Source organism: Dermacentor silvarum, chromosome 1 (assembly GCF_013339745.2).
Source record: "Dermacentor silvarum isolate Dsil-2018 chromosome 1, BIME_Dsil_1.4, whole genome shotgun sequence".
Taxonomy (NCBI): domain Eukaryota; kingdom Metazoa; phylum Arthropoda; class Arachnida; order Ixodida; family Ixodidae; genus Dermacentor; species Dermacentor silvarum.
The window spans coordinates 100,625,398-100,649,952 of NC_051154.1; the positions used below are offsets into that span (position 1 = coordinate 100,625,398).

Sequence of the window (24,555 nt, forward strand, 5' to 3'; positions counted from 1 at the left end):
ACTTTGGGCGGCCAATGCCATCGTCAAACCACCAAGCCAAGCGACATGAAAAGTCAAAATGGCCGCTCAGGCCGGCGTGGGGTGGCAGTTCGCAACGTATGACGCGGTAACGGTCCCACAGTTGCGACACTACAGCAGGGTTACCAATGCATTGGGTTCTATGGGAGCTGTGCCGGGACCGGCCGAAAACGACGTAACAGCCGGGAAAACACAGCCCCTGGGAACGTAACAGCGGGGTTCTACAATAACACTATACGACGCTACGACGCCATTGTGGCGCGCGCTCTTCGTTTCCGATGCCTCGCGCTTGTGCGAAACTACACACGTCCACGCATCTGGTACCTGGTGTGACATTCCAAGGATGAGTGCTTTGACGAAAACGGGTGCGCGTTACAATCGAGGGCGCGTTACAATCGAGTAAATACGGTAAGCGTTTATTTTTCGAATTTTCGTGCCGAACCTGCATATTAACGAAATCCTCTTTATAACGAAGTTTTTCGGGAATTTGTCAATTTCGTTATATCCAGGTTTAACTGTATATAGTCTCCCGTGCTTAATCCTTCGTTCCTGTAACATTTTGGTGGGGAGTGCCGTTCCCCGTCCTCGCCACGGAGCTCTGTAGTGGCCGCACCGTCTGCTTTCTGCCATGGCTCACGGTGATGACACCTCGTCTGCTTCTACTCCTGCGACCCCGATAACGCACGTCACGGTTACCAATCCCCGCGAACCTGGCATATTCTCCAGCCAAGATAATGTCGACATTGAGGACTGGCTCAGCCTGTATGAGTCTGTTAGCCGAAAGAACCACTGGGACCCTACAATTATGCTAGCGAATGTGCTATTCTACTTGGGCGGAACTCCTCGTATCTGGTTCCAGACACACGAGGACGAGATCTCTAGCTGGGATGCTTTCAAGGAGCTCAGCGATCTCTTTGGAAATCCGACCGGTCGGCAGCTGGCTGCAAGAAAAGAGCTTGCTACCAGAGTTCAGTCCTTCTACTGAATCGTACGTCTCGTACATACAAGTTGTGCTCGCTCTTTGTCAACCTCGGTCATTTTCTCGACTTTCCGGCAAAGTAGGCCACGTTCTCAAAGGGATCTCGGACGACACGCTCAACTTGTTGATCTTTAACAATGTTTCCACCATCGACGTTAAGCTCAAGAAATGCTGCAGCTTTGAGCTCGCCTAAAGCCGCCGTGTCATTCCACAATTTTCCCGGCTCCCTAACACAGCTGCGACGTCGTCCTGCGTCAACCTCACCTCACCCCTCTTCAATGAGAACGTCACACGTATTGTTCGCCGCAAGCTCGAGGCTACAAGTCCTGCCCCATTCCATCCACTTGACTCCACCATTGACAAACCTGACCCAGCGATCTCTCTCATTCAGGCAGTTGTGCTGCAAGAATTTGCCAACCTCGGTTTTCCTGCTGCTTGCTGCGCCTCGCAGTGATCTGTATTCCCCTCCCAGATACCGCAACCCTACAGAGTGGAGAACTCTGGACGACAAGCCAATTTGCTTCCATTGCCATCGAATTGGCCACGTAGCTCGCTACTGCCGCACCTCCTGGGCGGCAGTATTTGAGCTACTTTTCCCCATCTCCTGGCCCATATGCCGACCCTCGCCGTTACTCGCCTCGCCGTATGCCTCCTACCTCTGACGTATCCATCAATGACAGTCGTCCCGCTCGCTCGCCGTCACCTCAGCGCCGTCGGTCTCGTCGCCCCAGCCACGCCGCCATTCGTCGCCGACCAATTATGGACCCTCCCGGACAGAAAACTAGACCATGCAGCTCCTGGAGGTAGTGCTGCATTGGCTTCGTCACGTCGAAATCCTCCATTGACGCTCCCAACGAACCAGACCTTGATGTTCACGTCGACGGTGTCCCTTTGACGGCGTTAACCCTTTCCCTACAGTTTTTCGGTGAAAAATGGTACAAAATTACCGATTTTTTTTATTTGACTAATTCTACGTATCTTGAAAAAATATACCTAAAGGCACTTTATTTGTAAAATACACGCAAAAAATTTTTTTTGCGAAAATATGGAGAGAGAGATTGGCTTCACTACACTGCACAGCGGAGAGTCTCCCACTTTCTGTCGTTTTTGGTGCAAAAATGTCTCTTTGGAATTTCAAAAACAGTACTGTGACTAGTGGGGATCATACCTGTGGCAGGGGGCATCAGATCCCTAAATTTTAGACTTGGTGGGGTACATTTCAAAGCACAGAATAGTGCAGAGTGCTACTCCATATTTCTCGCACCAGGTATATGTTTTCTTCCTGGAGGTCTTTGTGACACCTTTTTCTGAACGCTTCGAGCAAATGAAGCAGCGTCTTGTTGGCGTCTGATTTTTCGTGGTGGGAGGGGAGGTTCCTTGGAAAGTGGCGGGCGAGGAGTCTCGGTACCAAATTGTCGGACACCCTTCCTTTCTTGCAGAGATTTTTACTTATAAGGTTTTCAGTGATGAGCGCATCCGTAAGATTCAGTCGGCAATCTAGGTGCGTGGTTTTCCCACCTTCAGCTTTCTTGAAAACGATGGAAGCATTGTGACGGAACACCTTCATATCTTTTGTTGGTGGCGCACGGACGGGTAATAAGATTTTGATCATTCTTATCCACACCTCCCATTGTGTGATTGTAGTCGGGCACTACATGTGGCTTTATGAGCGTCTCATTCCGCTTGTTTCTCACTTCTGAGGTTGTTGCGGCTTGACAGCTCTAGAGAGAGATGCGCTTCGTATCTTGCCACTGAAGGGTCATGTTACTCCCTTGTTGAAAAGCAAGCAGGTCGCCTTTCTTCAACTTTTCTTTGCTTGAAAAAGGTGTGTCCTTGCGTGTTGCACGCACGGTACCGTACACATCCGTTTTCCTCAAGATCAGGGCATCGACCAGCTGAGGAGAGCAGTAGAAGTTATCTACGGTTAGGCAGTACCCATGATCAAGATGGTTCTCCATCAGTGAAAGGACCACCTTTGTCCCCATACACATGTTCTTATCACTCTCGTAAGGAGAGCAGTAGAAGTTATCTACGGTTAGGCAGTACCTACGATCAAGATGGTTCTCCATCAGTGAAAGGACCACCTTTGTCCCCATACACATGTTCTTATCACTCTCGATCGTTCCTTTCCCGGTGTATATACAGTCGAATCCCACTACAACGAAATTGACGGGGGGCACGAAAAATTTCGTTGTCGCGGAAATTTGTTGTCACGATATTAATCAAATACATAGGTGACACATGACTCGCTGACGCAAAAGCAAGCTTTAATTACGAAAATCGGTCAGCTTAGCTTGTTTCCGCTTCCTGCCAAGCGATGGCACAACGAGGCTCTCGCATGCTGCCAGCAAAGCCATTGCCTGATCGTTGTCCGTGGTCCCGATGTGTGGGGATTGAGGGAGGCGCTGACGCCATTGCGCGGGCTTCACTTGTTCTGCTGTCCCTCGCCTTTCCCCGTCCACTCCCAACCGGTTCTAGTGGTGGCGCTCCAGTCGCGGTGGTTTGCGGTGAGGGCGGGGCGCTGACGTCACGGCGCAGCCGCGTTTCGACTGCTAGCGGCGGAGCGTGGCTCTCTGATCTTCGGGATCGCCGTAAGGTACCTACATGCTTTCCTCTCGTCCACCGACACCTTTGTGACTAGGACTGGAGCTCGTGCGGGGAGCGCCTACTTTGTGCTGATCCTTTCCCGATGCTAAGCCGACGAGCGGTGCCTAGTGCTTGCGCGAGGTCGTACCACGCCGAGCTGCACTTGCCGAAAGCCTAAGCCAAAGGAGATTGCCCGAGTTCTCGTGAGTTGACCCATTGATTATCGCCAGAGCAAGTAGCATAGCCGCCAGGACTTTTCCTAGCGGTGTGTCCCAGCTTGAGCCTGTGCTCTCGCAGCGACGTGCTATAGGCGCCTGTTGTATTTTCACCCTGGTGCGGGACCCCTTTGGTTCTCCGCTGCGCGGGCGTTTGTGCAGTGCTGGTGCCGACGGAATCAATAAACGGTTTCCGTCAACTCGGGGCTTTACTGTGTTTTTGCATGCATCGCTCGGTAGCTCCTTGCGGCCTCTGAGCTTGCGCGTGAGCGGTGCTGGAGGCAACGGCTGACGCGGCCCTGTGACTCGCTAAGCTTGAACCCGCGGTGGTTGGTGTCATATGTAAGAGGCCGCCTGCGGCGCGAAAAAGAGCACGTGAAGCACAGTGTTCGGAACGGCACGAGCTCTCGAGGCGCGTGAGCCGAGGCGTAATCGGGGGATGAACGGCGCTGTCGGTGGATTATCTACGTGGCTCCCGGCCGGGAAGGTCGCATCGCCAGCTACGCTCTGGCGACGGGAGACTTGGGGGTCTGGCTGAGTCCGTGACGTTGGGCGTCCAAGGTGTGGCCGTCAACCTCGGCAAGTTCGAGCGAGGCTCCTGGACTGGCTGCAGCCTCTCACGGCAGGACCGGGCACCCCAGAGAGGATCCCCCTTCTGCGGCAGACTGGCACGTTCGATTCTCCTCGGGACGCCACGTCGGCACTCATGAAGAAGTTGCGACGCATCCCGACGCTAGGCCTATCCAGGTGGGCCTAAGCAACGCCGAACGCCGTCACTGAAGAATTACTGACGAGCTCATCACCGACGAAGTACCGACAAGCTCACCACCGATAAAAGACGACGCGACGACAGCAAGGCAGAGACGACTACAGAATCGACGAGAGCGCTGAACTCTGAGAGAAAGGGCCGACGAGCTTCGGACTCGGACAAACATACGACGGGTGCAGCAAGGTGACTCTTTGTAGCATTTCAGGCGTGCGTTTCAGCGAGATAGGACAGGGTTGCCTGGCTTTGAAGGATTAGCTGCCGCAGACGAGCGTAGGTGTGAATTAGAACTTGTTTAGTATATTAGGCTTTAGTTTGTATCTTTGTTAGTATTGTTCCCGCAGTGTGTTTTAGTGTGCTTGACTTTTTTTTGAGTCTTGAGTTTGCGTGCGATAAAAAATCTGTTTGCTGTGTCGACATGCGTATTGCCTCTCCATCTCTTTTACCACCCGCACGCCCCCGAGATCGGTGACAAAAACATCACAGTTGGTCTCCTGTGAGACACCAAGAACCCACAGATGGAATGCCTGATCGTGTTGAATGCGTCCATGACCTGCGATGTAGTCGGTTGTCCGGGCTCACGTTGCGCGGTTGCGTCATCTTCGTCCGACGAAACAGTCTTCCCGGACACTGTTCAGGATGTCTTCGTCGATCATTTCCTCGTGCACCACCACGCAAGAGTCGGCTTGTATGTACTAGTCTGGATGTACACCGGCGGGCACATATCCACTTTCCAGCAGGGCTGCCCACGCGGCTGTGACTTCATCAGACGGTGACCCGTCTCCATTGATATCTTTCTCGGAGTCCGAAGTCTCGGTAGCCTGCGCAGTGAACCCAGCATGACGGAAGCAATTGCCGATTATGGCGCTTCTCATTGCGCACCACGAAGCGGCAATCATTTGGAGCACCATAAACAGGTCCACTTTTGTTTCGCGGCCCAACTGCGTATTTAGAAGGAGCCTTTGAATGAGGCGCTCATGGTAGGCCGCTTGACACCCTGGATGACCCCTTGGTCGAGGGGTTGAATGATGGAGGTGCAGTTCGGCGGGAAAAACTTTAACTGCACGTTTTCCAGCTCGGCGTAGTCCTCTATGACGTAGGCGGAACAATTGTCTAAGAGTAGACAAACCTTTCGGCCTTGCCTGCCCATGTCCCGGTCGAAAGCCTGGACCCACTCTTCAAAAATAGCCCGGGTCATCCACGCCTGAGTGTTAGCCATGTACTTCACGGAAAGGCTCCGGTTTCCTTTGAAGCAACGTGGTTTGCACTTTTGCCGATGACCAACAGCGGCCGCTTGTCCGAACCGTCCATGTTGGCGCACAGGAGTACGGTTATTCTCTTCTTACTGTGCTTGCCTCCGTGGCAGCGCAGCCCCTTAAAATCCAGGGTCCTGATCGGTAGCATTTCGTAAAAGAGTCCGGTCTCATTGGCATTGTAAACATCCGACGGTGTAGTCTTTCAGGATGCCTGCGAGGCTAGCTGACATCCACGCAGCAGCGCCGTCACTATCCGCCGAAGTGGCTTCACCCCACAAAACTTTGCCGGTGATGCTGTGGCGTGACTTGAATCTGTTCAGCCAACCTACACTGGCCTTAGTCATCTATGCCTAGCAAGCAGGCATAATCCAGTGCTTTTTGTCGCACAATATCACCACTACGAGCGATTTTCTTGGCCCGCGTCTCCACAAACCAGGTGTATACTGCCTTGTCCAAGTCCTCGTGCACCGGCTGAGTCACTTTCTTGTGTTTCGCTGACGACCCAGAAGCTAGCGCTTTGGCTATAGCGTCCTTGCACTTCAGTATAGTAGAAAGGGAGCTCGCCGGAATCCCAAAATTTTCCACGATTACTGACTTTCTCTTTCCGCCTTCAGCCTGGGCGATAACTTTAGCCTTCTCTTCTAGCGACAAAAACTTCCGCTTCTTTGTCGGCGGCGACATGCTTCTCCGAATACCGATTTGACACCTTCGGGAGATAATGACCAACTGGCGTGCAATCGTTTGTTGTCAAGCGTGCATTGTGTGAACACCTCGACGCACCCTACTGGGATTTGACCTCGCAACTGCAACTCTTTAATTGGTGTTGTACACCTGAGAAATTCTCAAAGCGTTATAGAAAATTAATAATTAGACATGCTGCATATAAAAATAAAATAATGCGTGTATGTAATTTATAGGCGTACTATTTTCCTAACAAATATGACCCAAAACGTTTGTTCGGAGCTCGGATGCTCCTCCATACGGGCGCGTTGCATCGCCATCACCACCGCGGCATGGTGGCGTTGTTTTGTTTACATTGCAGCCCGAGCAGCTCAAGTTTGTGTGTGTTTATGCTATGTAGGTCGATGGTTTGTTAAAGCATGAAAAAAGAGTTTTAGGGGTTTCGGTGAGCTGCCGTTTAAATAATTTTGCTCATGTCTGCTCGTAAAAACTTTGTTGAAGTGAAAACGTGTCCGTGAAGTAGTTCGTTTAGGAGGAAATTTCAATGCATTATGTTCTATGGGACATCGACGGAATATGAAAAAAACTTTGTTGTGGTGAAAATTTTGTTGAAGCGGACTTCGTTGTGCCGGGATTCGACTGTAATCACATTGAACACATACCCGGATGCCGACTCACAAAGCAAAAAAAAAAATTTAAACTCGAACCAGGCGCTTTTGAGAGGCATGTGTTCTGGCGTGTAAACAGTGCATTATGGCATGTAAACAGTGCGGCAACACTTGTTACCATATCAAACAAAGGCCAGATCTTCCACAGCCTTGGCTGAGGATGACTTTCTTCATCAAGGACACCTTCATTTTCAACGAAATGAACGAACTTTATTATAATCGGAAACCGGTTTCGGCTCATAAGTTCATTGAATATTGGCATCCGGAGGATCGCTCTCTTCGTCCAATACATAGAAATTTCAGGTTTTTGAATTATCCCCTGAAGAATCGTTATTGCCAGAAACACGTTCAGCTCTTCCGCAGTCAACTTCTTCCAAAACACGTGGCTCAAGTTGTGCCGAGCAAGAAACTGTTCAGCGTAGCGGTTTGTTTCGCGGAGAATGAAATCTATTTCATTTGTTAAAAACAATTCAAGATACCGCGCACTGTTTCCGTCGTCGGACACGGGTACCTGTATGCCAGGCGCGGACGTGAAAACAAACCTTGGATTTGATGGTGGGGGGTTGTTGACATTTATCGGCATGCACTGCCGATATGTCGAGACACTGTCATCATCCAAATCCGATGATTCCGAGAAGATTTGGTTCTCAGTATCGTCGCTGCCACTCTCGGAGGAGAACCGAACTACTTCTTCACTGTCCTAGTCCGACGAAACTACTGCAAACAAACATTTTTCCCCTTTTTCCCGGAGCAGAGCTGTTAAAGCCACGCGCACGCACAGACTAGGGTGCCATTTTGTGTGCCAGCACCGAGACGTTTTTTGGTGAAAATGCAAGCTTTGAGCGTGTTTTAATTTTTTTTTACTGCACCATCTGTTGAAGCCAAAGAGAATTAAGCAAAATTTATCAGGGTAGCTTTACTGCGGCAGTGCGAAAGCACTTGTTTCAGCGTGGACAAGCCCAGCTCGTCTTCGGTGGGAGCGGTACAAACCGTGTGGAATAGCTCAGCTCGTCTATGGTAAGGAAAGGGTTAATAGATATTGGAGCACAGGTGTCCATAATGAGTTACAACCTCTGTCGTCGACTGAAGAAGGTTCTCACGCCTGCTACTACACGAGCCGTATGTGTCGCCGATGGCAGCAATGTTGCCGTCACTGGAATGTGTACTTCCCATATAAGTATCACCGACCGCCATGTTCCAGTTCTACGGGTACCCTTTGTCTCGAGCTTCCTCTACTCATGCATGTTCGTGCCGTACTGCCGAACAACTTTAGTATGACTGCGTTCGATTTGCTATCTTTCTCTTTTGAGTGCTGAATTGACTCAGATCTATATGCAGTGGTCTCGGGAAATTCAGAAAGCTGGCAAACTGCCTCGCCAATGAAAGTGACTGTATGGTCTGGCACCAGTGCTATTTACAGCTGTGATCTTACCCTTGCCCCGTATGGCAGCCTCTTGTTCTGGACCGTCATTCGTTGGCACACATACATTGGTCTCATCTACGTTCGAGTAAACTATCACAGCACTGGCTTTGATTTACATGGTTGGCGCGAAATTGTCAAGTGGCTAGTGTGCTGATCATCTTCTTGCATCCCTGTGAAGAATTGCAATAGAGGAATTTTATTGGTCTGCTCTTATAGAGTTATGAAAGAATAGACATAATACATCAATAAAACGGGCCTGTATGGGTTTATTTGATTGATACAACGGATTACCAAGTTTATTTAGTGGGACTGTGTACCAGAGCGGTTTGTTTTACCAAGCTACAATAATGGTTCATTTTAAAGCAAAGCGTTCTAGGCAACCCATCCGAGACTTTGCTGCTGATGGGTCCTGCTGCTGTCTTTCCGAATAGCTCACACAAAGAGCCCTTGTAATATGAATCAGCTTATATGTTGCCGCATCTATACTACTACCACAGATGTGCTGTGGGCCGGCTCTGTTCTCTTTAGAATTAAGTAGTAAAACAACAAATAGTACTTAAATATCTGCAGTACAACAAAGATAAGCTTTTTATGCCTTTTCTTTGGGGGGGGGAGTGTTTGTGTCTCTGCTTGGTTGACTTCTTGCCGAGTAGGGTGGGTTAGTGCTGGCAATAGTGCAGTAATAAATTGGGCTGATCCTAGGGAAGGCATGATGAAAAGGGGGCTGATTCCGGATACAGTGTAATCCTTGGTCATTTGGGTCGCATGGTGGGGGTTTTCAAATCTTGCTGGTTCCTGGGCAGAAAGGTAATAACTGCAATGCAAAATGTGTGTCAGAGGATGAACAGTTTTATAGCATTTAAAACCGCTTCACGATAGCTTTGCTTCATGGTTCACATATATTGCAAAATGTATGTTGAATCTGCATAGTTCTTTCTTTAATGATGTGTTTGAATAACATGTTTGAACTCAGAAATACGTCTGCAAATAGTGTCGGAAATCTAAAACTGATGTGTCAATGCCTACACTAAAGATGGGCTTGTCATAAGCCAAAAAGCCACAATCATGCACGACGAAATGCCGGATATTTATTTTAAAGGGGTCCTGAACCACCCCTCAGGCTTGGCGAAAAAGCATAGTCCGTGGATAGCATACGCTGCTGTGAACATGTCGGCAAACATGAAAGCAAACGCTGCGCATATGCACTACAGTTGCATGTAGCTGCGATCTATGTAGCGTAGATACCGCGGCCACCGCGAGCTGCCGTGATGAGTCCACTGGCTAAGCAGACTGCGGTGGACTAGTTCACTAGGTGGACTGTTACAGAGTACCTCCCAGGTCTAATAAATTCCTTACACATTTGTGAGTGGTCACAGTTCCTGAGTACTACCAATACAAATTTATCACTTCTACTACATCTAGCAGGACTTATAAAGCATTTTATTGCTCTGATAGAAGAATCTGTAGGACTGGCAAAAATATCATGTACATTTTGGTATTTGGGCCTATACATTTTGTATAAGACCAATGAAATTTTTTCTAAAGATTTGCGTGGACGGTGGGTGGACGCAGATAGATAGGGGCCCATCATTGTGAACTTGCTGTGGTCTTCCTGGTTTTATAACCTTCAGCACCTGACAGTGAAAAGGCGCCTGTGCTTTACCATTCGCGCCAACTGCGATCAACCTGCGCTGCGCTAACGACAGCTAAGCGCAGAGCGGTATTGAAGTCGCATTATGCGCTCTGTGCTTTCGTCAGAAGCACCGATTCCCCTTCATAAGCTGCTATAACCAAAAAAAAAAAAAAAAACCACGTGCCTTCCTTTTCTTTCTAAATTTCCATTGGGTTGCTATAGCAACTCCTATTCATTTATTTTATCATTAGTTTTTTGCCCGTTATACCATCTGGTGGTATAATTCCCCCTTTTTATTTTTTTGCTTTCTTTTTCTACTCTGGGGACACAAAGCAAAAGCAGTTTCAGAGGGGAAAGAAGCGTTGATTCCAGATTCCATTCAGAAATATTTTTGCAGACATTCAGGTATAAACTGAGCTGTAATCAGTGCTGGCATACTAATTTGGTTCAGTAAACTTCTGTTAATTGGACCCTGATGGGAGAAACGAAATTGATCGATTGAATTAAAGAAGATGCAGATTAACGCCCATCACACTGCTGATTCATTTGGCAGTATTTTCCTGATTTAACACGCCACCCACATTTTCTGTCGAAAGTTGAAAACTTGTACAAGTCTCAAAAAGCTCCCAAACAAAGTAGAAATCTAACGCGCGCCCAATTTTTTATCAAGGAAATCTATCAAGGGGCTGGTTATGCGGTAAAGCATGCGAACGGTGCAAAGGCGGTTTTGGTATCATGTGCGATTGTGCTGTGCATGCAATTTTCAGCAGAATTATCATTAAACAAAAAAAAAAAAAACAGAAACCTGCCTGTTAGAATTGAGTAAATACCATAACCAAACATTGTGAGCTACGGTTATTGCTTAAAAATCTTCGTAGGGCAGGCGGAAAATATGCGGTTTTGACTGGACATTGACGTATGTTCAGTGCATTCACTGTCCCCTAAGCTCCACAGAGACGGACGCTGCCACTAAAGGGGTCAGTCACCATAGGGGTCAGGCGAGTGCTTGCTGACTGGTAAAGTTCGAATTGTCGTATGATGCCCAATTTTAGGATTGAAATAGCGAAACCTTGGACACATAGAAATGCATGGGTGCCTGGCCAGGACCTTTGGCTGAGATAGAATTAACCGAAAAATCGAATTAACTGGAGTCCAATTACTCTACTGTATGTCTTTAACAAGATTAGATCATATATTAGGTGTGGCCAGTAATGTCAACAGTTTCTTTCTGACTCTACTTGTCATGATTCTTTATTTTTTCATGATGTTGCAGACATCCAAAGTAGCCGTAATTTACTAGCAACGAGTAAATTACAAGCCAATCTTCATTCAACCCTTCTTTCCCAAGGTATTTGATAAAGTATTCCTTTACTGCCTCGCAGTCTTAACCCTTTGCGGTCCATTGTCGGGCCCCTCCCGACAACGGACCATGGCTGCAGCGGTCCGCTGTCGGGCACGGCCCGGCAAGCTTTCTCGTGGTTGAATTGCATGCGCATTGTCTCATTATGCATGTTGTGCCATCTCTTAAAAAAGTCAGTAACTGATTTTATTTGGGTTTTGCTTTTTTTACACAAGATGGAGTAGCTATGCGGTTAAACCCTCGATTGTTCGAGTGGTGCGCAGCTCAGATTCGGCACCGCTTGCTGCAGTGAAGCATGGCTGCCTTCTCGCCTAGTGCCTTCTACGGCGATAATTTTGAAGCTTTTAGCGAAAGCGAAGACGATTTTAGTGAAGAAGAGAACTATGGGCCTCCATCTGATGACGAAGAAAGTGATTCCACAGAAGCCAGTGACGAAGATGACACTTGAGACGGTGGCAACAACAACGATCATTATTCTGCAAATTATGCATTTTCCCGGAAGTAAAAGAAGTGGTGGAGGAAGCTTTTTTTTTTTTGTTGTTGTTTCTAGAAGTTTTGATTGTAAACAGCTTCATTTTGATGAGAATGCAGCTCCTGAAGCAGGAAGAGAAAGAGCAGCGACACCTGCAGTACCGGAGGAAACTGATAGAGGAGCTGGTGGGGGACGTAAAGGCTCGCGCTAGGAAGCGGGGCCTATCTGGACGTTTGGACTCCGAAGAAAGGCTGGATGGAAAGCCCCATTTCATGTACAAGATGTCCGGCCGAACCAGCAAGGAATGCGCTGTATGCAGTGACCGGAAAACAAAAGGGGGCAGGAGGGAAACAGTGTTCTTCTGCTAAACATGCAGAAATAATGCCGGACTGCATCCAGGAGAGTGCTTTGAACACTTCCAGACACTGTCCAAGTATCGCTAAATGGCTTGGAGACAAACTGAAACTGAAAAAACTGAAAAACACTGAGTTTTTCTCCCACAGTTGTCGGTTTCTTTTGCGGCGGCCGAAACTAGTGAAATAGTTTTGGACCGGAACGACTGGAAAGTGGATAAAAGTTTTGGACCGCAAAGGGTTAACAACTTAATTACTGCTTTCCAGTATGATTTTCATAACACATCTAAAGAAATTGCAGTCCTCTATCAAAAAGAGGTAATTGTTAAAAAATGTGATTATAAATGGTTTTTGGTTTGTTATTCTTTTTTAAAGTGTTGATTCGCTGAAGGGCGGGCCGCAAGGTCTTAAAGAAACTAAAGTCTTATGGCATACGGGAAACAGCGTGTAATGTCATCCAGAGCCTAGATTGATAATTGTTGATTATTATGTCATTGAATAATCATGTCATCGATAAAACATCTTTCGGTGCTTTACAGAGAAGCACTTTTGTGCTGTTCTTGTTAAATGTCTTCCAACTGATATTGTTAGTACTCATTCTTTTGTAAAATTTGTAATTTATGCACACAATACCTGCTTATTGCTGATAATGATTATGCACTCTTGTGGCATTTCGGAAATGGAATTTTATGCAAATATAGTGCATGGTCTTCTTGTAAGGGATTAGTTAACTGTGTAATTAACAAGACATTGTTATAAAGATATGAATTAGCACAAAATTAAGAGATGAGGAAGGACACAGGACAAGTGCTCACTTACAATTGATGTTCATTGGAACCTTCGTGTCATTATATAATTCCCTGTGTTGTCAGACATGATAACAGTGAAGATGAAACAGATGCAATCAGTGAAGCTTATCGAGCATTCAATATTCACTTTTTTTGAAGCAAAACTGAGGTGTCACTAATACAGTGCAGACCACTTAGTATAACGTAACCGCTTTTAGCATGGGACCAGTTATAGCGTGGGTTTTTTTGACCACCGATATATCTCCCATAAAACTCAATGTATAGGCGGACCGTTTATTGCGTAGGCGCGTGAAGCAGAATACTGGTTTAAGCGCGGTTCTTGTAAGCGTGCGACCATGAAATCTGCGCACGGAGCACGGCCTTTTCCAGGAGGCGTTGAGCACGGCCCACGTGGTTGCCGGGCGCGCAGACGCAGAGGAGTGGGAGCCTGGGCGCGTGCGTGTGGAGGCCAGCGGCGAAAAGGAAAACAAAAAGTCGCAGTTTCCCTCGAAAGGTGAAGCAAATATACTAGTAGAGTATATGGAGTAAGGATAGTAGTTTTATCGCCTGTATAAGCTTGGCCACGTCCGCTTACTAACTGAATTAACAAGCATGGTGTCAGCGCACACAAGCAAACATGAATAGATCGCACTCGACGACCGCAGACAACCACTGCAAAAATGCAGGCGTGAGCAAACACGGCAGGAGCAGCGACCGAAGGTTCATGTGGTCTATCACTTCAATGGAAACTAAGTGGCGAAAGCACAGCGCATACAAAGGTCAGAGCCGTATGGAGATGGCTTTCAAGATACGGTGCGTGCAACAGCCTTCACAGCCCTCAGCCGCGCAAAGTACGCAGTGGCTTGCAGAGAAAGCCGCGCCCCCTCCCTCCCGCGCTTCCTTCGCGCTTTCCTCCTTTCGTGTGGGTGATTGAATCGCCAGTTCCCCTTGCGCCTGGTCGCAAAGTATGCATCAAGTGCCGCAGCTAAACGTCGCCTCACTTCCCTCCATCCCATCCCCCCACGGCCTTCCGCACGACGAGTCGTCACGTTTGCTATCCGCCGTACGTTTGCTCTTCGTGAAAGCACGCGTCTGTAGCGCGCTTTCACTCGCACATACAGCATACGGCAGACAGCTGAGTCGTGCTCCCTAAAGGGCTGCAGGAAATAGCACCTCTTCCTCTTCACAACCACAATCTCTCAGACAGCAGCATGCAGCATTTTCTTCTTTTTTTTTTTTTTTTCAGAAGTGGGAGCGTGGGCGTGCGCGTAGAAACCAGTCTCCAGACGAAAATAACAGCGTTCTTCCACTGATGCTGCACTTCTTAGGGGAACTTGGTTTCTGTGCTGTGTTGCATGTGTGTGAAATATGTATTAAATTGTGTTTGAAAGGTGGGTTGCCCGTTTGGCATAAGCAAAAGCCGAAAAAAGCATGCTTTGGTTATAACGTGGTACCGCTTATAGCGCCGATTTTTACAACTCCCGCGACTTGTATTATAAGCGGTCTACGCCGTACTCAACACCATTCCAGTGAAATAAAGGGTCCCTGAAACGGTTCAGTAAAACATTCACGTCACAATTTATTTGAAGCACCTCATATTAACAGAGCTACGGGCGATTACAAGTTAACCTTCTCCCTAGCCATGTATTTCCTCCTCAACTCTTTCGCCGAGTGATTGGGGCTAAGCTCCGCCTTCGCTGGCTCTACGTCATGTTGTGACGTGTTGTCGTCTACTTCTGGTTGTCTTGGAGCCAGCGCGTGAAGGTTTTCAAAACTCTCCGCTAGCCGCCCGGCCGTCGATCCCCAGTGAGAGCGATCAAGCAGCATGCGTTGCGAGCTTTCTTTCGCAGCGCCGAGCGTGTCCGGTATTCTAGTAACCACAGGCGGAGCTGGGTGTTTTGACGGATAGGCAGAGGCGTAAACTAAAGCCCTTCCATACCGCTGTGATGAAGGAGCTTCGTAGACGTACGTGAGCGGCCTGATCGGCATGCACGGTCCAACCATCTGGTGGCGCATAGCTTAACCAGCCAAATACAGAGCTAATATTCCTGTAACCAAGTGTAAAACATTTTAAACATATTGAAAGACAACGTGTTCATGATTACGCTCCTGCCAAAAGTTTGAGCCAGCAGCAAAGTAGAAAAAAAAATCGGTTACTGCTATATTAGCTGTGTGTTTGGTTGAGCTTTGTGCCGCCAGGTGGCTGCACCGTGTAAGCAGTTCACGTTTGCCCCTCTGTTTATCTCGTAAAACGTGGTAGAACGGCCAGTACACTTGCGCTTGCGTTTACCTGAATACCGGACACGCTAAACTCTATTGTGGCAATCCTTTGACGTGAAGTGACGGCTGCAAACACGTAGATGCTGGTGCTATTTGGATACCGACAGACGGATGCGCTGCAGCCACCCTGCTCGTCTGCTGCCTTGCAGCGGTGCACGATGACGCAGCTTGACATGTCGCCGATCACTACGTTTGCAGCCCACAACGCAACAAGGGCGAACCAGGGTGCTCGCGAAAAGAAAGAACAAGACCAACACTGACCACGCAGCTCTCAACACGGAGCACGTTTTAACACAAGCAGACGACACTTGCTGTGGGCCGGAAATGCATTTAGTGTAGTGATACATGTCCTTGTGCATTCTCTTTCTGTTGTTTTCTTTTTATAGAAACAAATTAACATCTAAACTATTAGAACAACATTTGTTCACCATAATGTGTGAAAATTTATTGACGCGCCCTGGGCAGCCAATCGGATAGCTGGCCCTTCTGACGTGTTATGGTCAAATCGCGTCACTTGGTAACAAAACTCAGCCGATTGGCGTGCTGCGATCGGGGGCGATGTACCTTTTTAAAACCTTATAATAAATTACACGGCTTTACGTGGAGCGCTTAGATGCGGTAATTATCAGAAGGACGTACTCTAACGTCTTTGTTACATTTGTACAAAATTATCAAAATCGTTTCAGGGTCCCTTTAAGTATGCCTCTAGCAGCCCTTGTGCAACAATATTATTACCCTTTCCGTGTGCCTTATGCAGTTGAACACCAGCTTGCACTTCTTGCACTGCTTATGCTCAATAACAGTTGTGGTAAAGTAGTCCAAGGATATTTAAAGCCTTGTGTGTAATTTTCTCAATGGTGTGCATGGAATTCGCATGCAGTTAATACCCAATGCATGCACATGATACACAACACTCTGAGCACTGGAATATACATGTCTGAACGAATTGTATAAGTTCTGCTGAACAAATCTTAACATGATTCTAAAATATTTCTACAGTTAAACCTGCTTATAACGAACCTCCATATAACGAATTCCTGGATATAACGAAGTTCTTCTATTCCCCGCCGTTACTCCATAGAAGCACATGTATTTGAGACCTCTACGTAACGAAGTGGCAGCGGGAGACCCCCCGTAATAACGAATTTTCCCCGCCAACAACCTAGAGATTTTGCCCCAAATTTTGTCATTTTTGCGCGAGCAGAAACCGGAAGCACCTTCTCCGCCATGACGGAATCTGAAGCGGCGGCGGCGGCGTGCTTGGCGCGCTCGAATTCGTGGTGACCGCGAGGCGAGAGCGAGCGCACGTGTACATGCATGCGAGCGTGCGCGAGGCAAGCCTGCATCCCTCGACCCGGCGATCTTGCTGCAGCTCGCCTAGCCCACCAAGCCGGCACTCTCCTTTTCCAGTTGATGCCGAAGGAAGAAAAAACTTTTTTTTTTTTTTCAACGCACTGGCAGCGCCACTCTTTGGTTACTGCGCAAGTCTCTGCGCTTCACTTCACTAGCCTGACACTAGGTGGCACTATACGACGCCATCGTGTTGCTCGCTCGTCGTCCCAGTTTCGCTCAAAACTGGGACTGTTTTGTTTTTTGTTGGGAAGTAAATCTTGAGCGATAGTTGTATTTCTGTATGAAAGCATGAGGTGCGCAGTACTGTAAAGGACTTTTTTTTCCTCTTATTTGGTCACGGGAAACGGATGCGCGTTACAATCGAGGGCGCATTAGAATCGAGTAAATACGGTAAGTGTTTCTTTTCGAATTTACGAGCTGGACCTGCATATAACGAAATCCTCTTTATAACAAATTTTTTGGGGAATTGGTCAATTTCATTATAATCCAGGTTTAATTGTACTATATCATTCAGTCACATAAATACTTTAGAGAGAACCATATCGGGGGAGGGGGACCATTTGCATAATGCAGTATTTGCCACTTTTCCTTTTCTTCTTTCTCTCTTGCTAATTATGATTAGCATCTACATTACTCAGCACATCTGCATAACTCTCATCTTTCTTTCTCAATTGTGCACTTGTTCACATATGTTGATTTTTAATTTTTTTATATCATTTTATTATGTAAAAGTGCATGTGTGACATCTTTACTGCTTCTCTATTAATCAGGGGGTGGGAGTTTCGTTAAGCTGCCCAAAACTAGTTTTTGTCCTTCTTTTGCGGGGACATGGACTGGCACTAGAGATAATGTTTGTATCCTTTGGTGTTCGCCCATGTGTCCACAAGTGCACTGCCGTTGCAAAATAATGGCCAACCAACCATCTGGCCAGTATCTCGTCAGCAGGCGATCTTCCCCCCCCCCCCCCCCTCTTCCCCCCCAGAACATAATCTCGTAATGTTCTGAAATTCAGCAGTCATTGATTGTGTAACTAATTTTCACAATGTGTATTGCATTAATGTTCTCTTGTATGAAGGCTTCAACTTTTATGTGATTCTTTCCTTCGTAGATTGTTTTGGTGCAAAATCCTTCAGATAAACAATGGTACCGTGGATGTGTCCGCAAGATATTTGACACCATGACTGGCTATAGAGTGGAGTGAGTACACAGAAATTTGAATGGTGTTGCCAAAAAAGCCTAGAGTGTTTTATTTCAAAGGTTGAATCTGATTATGAAGGTTTAGTACCAACATATGTGTCTGTGGTACGAAATTCAAGGAATGAGCATTGAATGCATGATTGGATGTACGGTTGCAAGTTTCATGCAGAGATTCATTGTTTGTGAAAAGCTGGATTTAGGAACTTGCATTGCCAGAATTTAGGGTCAGTACAAGAGGAAATATCTTTTTTTTGTGAAAAAAAAATTGAAAGAAAGAATTGCTGTAACATGCTTAGTTTTCGTTGTGGTGTAGGAAGTTCCCGGAATAGAATGCCTGTAGGTAAGAAACAGCCAGAATGCAAAAAAAAGTAGGGAAATTGCAACCTCCAACACAAGTAGGCAAAATGTTATGCTCTATTGCGCCATGTTACCATCTCGTCACGAAGCTGGATTCGTGTGCTTCTTGTGCATAAGGAATAGCAAGATTTTCAAATGAGGATCATGCATGCATCTTTTCTTTCGGCTTTTGTACATAATTTTAGTGTTGCTAAAGATAGGACAGGCATAAAACAGATGGCAAAAAAATCTTGAAATGAAGATGACGAGTGCATGTGCTACTACCTGGATAGAAAATCCCACGTACTGCTTCCTAGAGGAGAAAGCAGGAACTAACAACATTGAAGAATAAGTGCACTGCCAAAAAGGCCCGCTCTGCGCATTGGTACAGCTCGTGGGTCTTGGTGACCAGGTAGAGTGTAGTACTGTTACCAAGTGATAACACCGACCTGTAGAGAATTAAATGAAGTTTTAAAGACAATTTTGTATGCATCTCAAAAAAAAAAAAAATATATATATATATATATATATATATACACACTACATATCTCCAAAAACATAAATGTCAAAAGAAACTAAGAATATACAAGAAAACCTTAATAAAAGAAACTGTTTGGCATACAACTGCGGGGCTGTGTGAATAGTGATTTTTCAGATCGAATATCGAAAAATTTATAATAGTTTTCGTACAATGGACAGCCGTTATCACAATTAATATGAAACGATGTTCACGTCCTGGTATTTTTAAAGTTAGCAACTTTGTTTTACCTAGTAGGTTATGAAGTGTTGTTTAATGAAAGCACAAATGGAGCATTAGGAGCAAGCAAGTAGTTTCTTCATATGCACAGGGCTCTTCATAGGTTGCCAATGATCCTAATATAGCCTGTAAAGTATGGCTACTTAAGTGACATAGCCTGCTCCTCTACACAAGTTCTCATGTATTATATCTATGCTTGCGTGGGTTAAAATTTACCGTACTTTTGCTCCAATTCTATGTATATTTGAGCGCAGTGGACGTTTTGAAATATTCAAAAAGTATTTGAAAAAAAAAATGCACGTTTATGTATATTGCCCATTCAATTCGATATTCAGAAGTTGACACCCCTACACAACTGTTTTATTCGGTACAAAACACAAAGGCGGTAGTCTGTCTTGTGCCCATGCCAGGTTGTGAAGCAGTTTCTCTACTTTGTGAGGTAAATGTAGGCTGCATTTATATCAGCAGACGGTTGCATTTTGCTCAACTTTGCATTCTGGATCAGGTCAGATAAGATCTCCAGATTGCTCCTTTTGTATTTCTTTAGGTTGGTGTTTAAATTCTAGTACTGGTTTTAAAGTAGGAAGGTCATTGCGATCTTCTCTGTCGAGTGCAAGCAGCTGCTGGACGAGCGCAATGATAAAGGACAGCTGGCCGCAGTTGGCGCTTCTCTGAAGCTGCACTTGTTCCAAGCATTATGAAAATGGCAGAGGAGTTAAACTACTCAGTCAAAACTTGGACGGCGATTGTCCTTCGTGCATTCTTTGTGTGTCCCGTCCCCAAACGCACCGTTATAACCATGTTTCATCAAGCCAGCAACCAACTGGCCCATGTAATTCTCTTAATCAAAACTTGAGCTTACTGGGAACAGCTGTCGACATTTTTTTCCAATCATCTTTCTATACTTTGAGATCGTAAATCTGACTACATAATGGCATTCTCTGACTTACTATTGGTGCTCTGATCACAAAACTTTGACATTGATGTGTCTTACTCACGAGCCGACTGCATTCATTAGATTTTTTACATTACATTTTCTGAGCAATTTTACAAAAGCAATATAAATAGTTCACTCTGTAGCTTCGAGGATATCTAAAATGCTTTGTTTGGAGGCTTTTGAACTAGTATTTTGCTGTGCTTTAGTATTGATATAAATTTAAAGGAGCCTAACAGTATACTTTTACTTTCTCCCTTTATTGTTTAGGGTCTTCTTGGTTGACTATGGAGAGACGCTCATGGTGGACCGGAAAGTGTATGTGAGCTTTACTTTCATTTTGCTGTGTATGTAGTCTCACCTTTGGAGGGTTGGTGATGCTGATGCTCATGAGTCATTTTGTGGTCAGTCTTATTTGCTGTTGGTTTGTAACTTGTCGTACTTGGGTGGAGGGTACTTAGTTGACAGTGCAGCTTCATAACTGAAGTTCTATTCTGTGTTATGTGCCGATGTGTTTGTGTAAATATGTTTTTGAATTTGCTTACAGTGTATTTAAACAGAGTTATTTCTACTTCATACCATGACCAGACTGGCAAATTTAGTGTCACTTTGAATGAATGCACTTCACCGCACCAAGTGAAATTGATAACACTGGCGATTGAGTGCTGCAAAAAGCGCACAGAATATGCAGAAAACCCTCAGCATCCTTTAAGTTCATTAATGTTGCTTCTTTATTATGAGGAATGGGCCTGTTTCCAGAAACTGCTTGGAAAGCCACTCTGCACTCCTGAGAAATACTGTGATTCACTAATACATGCTGGGTAGAATGTGATAGCAGCTGCTGAATCGGAAATGCAAAATTGTTTTTTGTTAAATGAGCATAGTTTGAGTAATATGTGGGAAAATAAGGCTAATTTCTTTATTTCTTGTGGTTTTTGTTTACTCTTACAACTGATGTTGTCGAAGTTGCAGGCTTCAAGGGAGGTGGCTGAAGTTCAATGAGTTCGCTAAACTCGTTTGCCATGAATTGTACTGTGCAGCCGGTGTGACTACACTCTCTTATGTGACAACCTCCAAATGACACTAGTGCTGAGTGACACTTTTTCAATCTCACAGGGGTACAGGATTTATTTCTGAAAAGTATGTTTTTTTTTTAAGTGTTGTTTTACCGCTGGGTGTGTTCAGTTAAGAACATTGGTGCATGTCCGCCAACCCCTTTTAATTAAAAAAAAATATATATATACATATATGTTGCTGTCCGAGTTCCGGGACCACAAAATCAATCTTAGTAAAGTGAAGAAAAAATTTGGCCTTCGTAAAAAAATTCAGGTCCCCACTGAGCTGGAACTGGTTTTTGCAAAAAGTATTGTAGCTGGGGGTTTGTAAAATTTTGGTGACACATTATGCACAGCGGGCATTGACGAAATGTTATTACCTTAGTGTTGGTGCTGTTATTTTAAGAAAAAATATCGCAAATACAGCACATTGTTTAATAATGCTCAACTTTTGGATTTCTTTGCTCCGCGTTATAAAAGTCATAATTTTCAAAATTTCCTAGAGCATTGCCTTAGATTAACAAGTGTGCTAAATGTAATTGCTGAGAGTGACGTCAAAGACTAACCAAGAATGCTTAAATAAGGGCATGTCTTTAAAAATGCAATATTTAAAAAATCAATTTAAAAAGGCCATCTTCAATTTTCTTTACTCTCCAGAATTAAAGCTAAGCACACGTGTTCTAACTCAACCTGTAAGCTCCGAGTTATAAAGCCAGAAAAGTGGCCAAATTGGTGTTGAGCTCTAACCATAGAAATGAGCATGTAGCCATAGTTGCTAGGGTCATTATATTTAAGCCGTAAATGGGTTCCGTTGTGGTTGGAAAAAGCTGTTGATATTGAAGTGCAAATTATTACGTTTTCTCGCTCAAATTGCAAAAACTTCACCCCAGCTACTCAGCATGCTGCAATGCTCAATCGCACGCTTTGCAGGGCCCGCTTTCAACATCTTGCGTGTATGTGAGCCTGCGTGCACCACATAAAGGAGTAGGCAGAGGCAGATCCGTTACCAGATCTTTATCACTGCCCATGGCATGGGGCTAATCTAATTACGCAGGCGGGGTGCACCGGTACAAGTGGCACTTTTGAAGCCCTGCTGCGCTGGTCCGTACTGTAGGAAAGGAAGAATACAAAAAAAGAAACAGCTCTATATTCTTCAAAAAGGTCAAAGTCGCAACAGAATGTTGGCTATCATGCCCGTTCCTTGTCGACTACCCAGCAGTCCTCTACTGAGCAACCTATGTGACTATATGTGCCCGTCTTGTACTCCCCCGAGATTGTTGGCTGAGGGGTACAGTGCAGAGTGAGTGTTTTGAGCTGATTATCTAAACAGGCATAAGAAAAAAATTATCTATAAGTGGAACTTTCGGAGTGTGAAAGATTTGGATATCGACTTGTTACTGAAGCTTATGCCAGAAGAAGCCATCTCCATCTGAAAAACTTGTGTTTTTTTGTCAGAACTGCATCAGCTGCTTCAAACAGATCACTGTGCAGTCTCCAGATGCATCTGAGCCTGACGAAAGTTTTGTTCCTGATCAAACGCTGTTGAGGAGCTAAACATATTCGTTCACTCAACAGGCAAATCACCTCTGAAGATGCCGGCAAAGATGAAACGACATTGTCGTACGCCAGGCGCATGAAGACAGAGATCTAGGGTGCCGTCTCCAGGGCAAATTTATGCTGTGCTTACTGCAGCGTATGGAACCACAAAGGAACCTTGTGCTTCGGCTAAAACTGGCAACACGTCACAAGTCGCTCTGTAACCTGAGGGACCCGCTCGAGTCCTGCGATTCATACCATGAACGTTGCTGCCTCTTGAAGCTGCTCCCAGTGAATCTCTCCCACCAACAGATTCAAGAGCTGATTCCATCCGCAACTTGGCACCTCATCAGGAAATGCAGACACCCTTAGGGGGTGTTTAAGTCCGGGCCTGTACATCAAAATGAGGCTTAACCCTCAGATCTAGGCAGCAGTGAACTACTACACTAAGTATGAGCTCAACTGCTTCCAACAAAGCCCAAACAAGAAAGATGTCTTGGAATTATTTCAGAAGGACAGAAAAAGTACACTTCTAAATGGCTAATGACCAGGTCCGTACGTGAAACATTTCATCTGTTTAAAGCGGCTCAGCCTGACACAGGCATTGGACTTGCAAAGTTCTCTCCGAGGTCCAAATGTGTGGTATGCATATTATCTCATGAAGTTTGCATCTGCACGTAATGTGCCCATGCCAAGCTAAGTGCACGGGTCTTAGAAATGGCCACTGGCCAGACAAGGAAGGTCGGAAGATCTTCGTGATCTGACTAAGAGACCTGCCGTCATCAGTGTTTTGTGTGCCGGTGCGGCTCGTTCCCCACACCTTAAATTCTTACGGTGCCTAACCTAGGAGTTTGAGAAGAGCAAGTTTTTTTTCGCAACCTGTGAGAAGGGAGATTTGATTTAAAAAATCAATAAGTCCTGACGCTTCTGTGGAACGCCTTTGAGAGTGCTTAAAGAAATGGGTGCCGCATGAGTTCATTCGGCGTGTCGGGGCGAAGCCATAAGTGGAGCAAAACAATCCCTCGAGAAAGGTTGCTTCCTCCTCCATTTTGACTTCGTTGAAAACTGGACCATCGTCCTGCCCGAAGAAGTTCAGTCGTATCATTAACAAAAAGACCCGAGTTTCCATATTCATATGCGTCATCACAATTAAAAAAGGAACACACAGTTGCACTCTTATCAGCGATGACACCAGCCACGATTCTGCTCATACATGCTGCGGTGTCGTAAAGGTGGACGAGTGGCTCGAGGACTTTGCTCCCTTATATGCATGCACATGTCATGTACGTCAGTGATGGCACACCGAGTCATTTCAAGAACAGATGCCAGCTCCACAAATTTACGAGAACCAAATACCACTCGGTTAAATCACTATCTTCTGCAGTATGGCACGGCAAGAACGCTTGCGATGGGATTGGGGGTGTCGTCAAGCACCACGCAACCCTATATAGCCTCCGCAGCCCCACCACATCAATTATTAAATGTGCAAAAGATATGGTAGACATTCTAAACACAAAACAACAGAATGTGTTGTTGACTCACCTTTCAAGTGAAGACTTGAAAGTTTTCAGGGAAATAAAAACAAAGAACTGGCTGTGCGTTCGCCCTGTGCCTGGAATTCAGTCCTGGCACTTGTGGCAGTGGAAGCATGTCAATCCAAAGCATCACAAATTGCTTGTTGGACGAACAGCCGAATTTCCACAGAAGCAAGTATGGGAATAAAAGCTGCTTTTCAACTACGGCTGCAAAAGTTGCAGCTGATGGCTGCCATAATGAGCGTAATAGAAGCGTATCAAGCAGAAATATTTCTCAGCAGCGTTTCTCCAGGGCAAAAGATTTCCGAGTGAAAGAAAAACATTCAGTACGAAATAAGAGCATCGCAGAAAGACTCATTGAATCGCTTCCATGC

The 24,555-nt window shown here is 45.8% G+C and overlaps 1 protein-coding gene across 1 annotated transcript in view; it reads left to right on the forward strand.

Moving 5' to 3' along the window:
- The window catches only part of LOC119452129 (putative ATP-dependent RNA helicase TDRD12), a 215,813-nt gene that overhangs the window by 12,287 nt on the left and 178,971 nt on the right, over nt 1–24,555 (forward strand). Inside the window, exons 4-5 of the mRNA XM_049665961.1 lie at nt 17,940–18,028; nt 20,326–20,373. Coding sequence (XP_049521918.1) covers nt 17,940–18,028; nt 20,326–20,373 — 137 coding nt within the window. The remainder of the gene's footprint in view (nt 1–17,939; nt 18,029–20,325; nt 20,374–24,555) is intronic.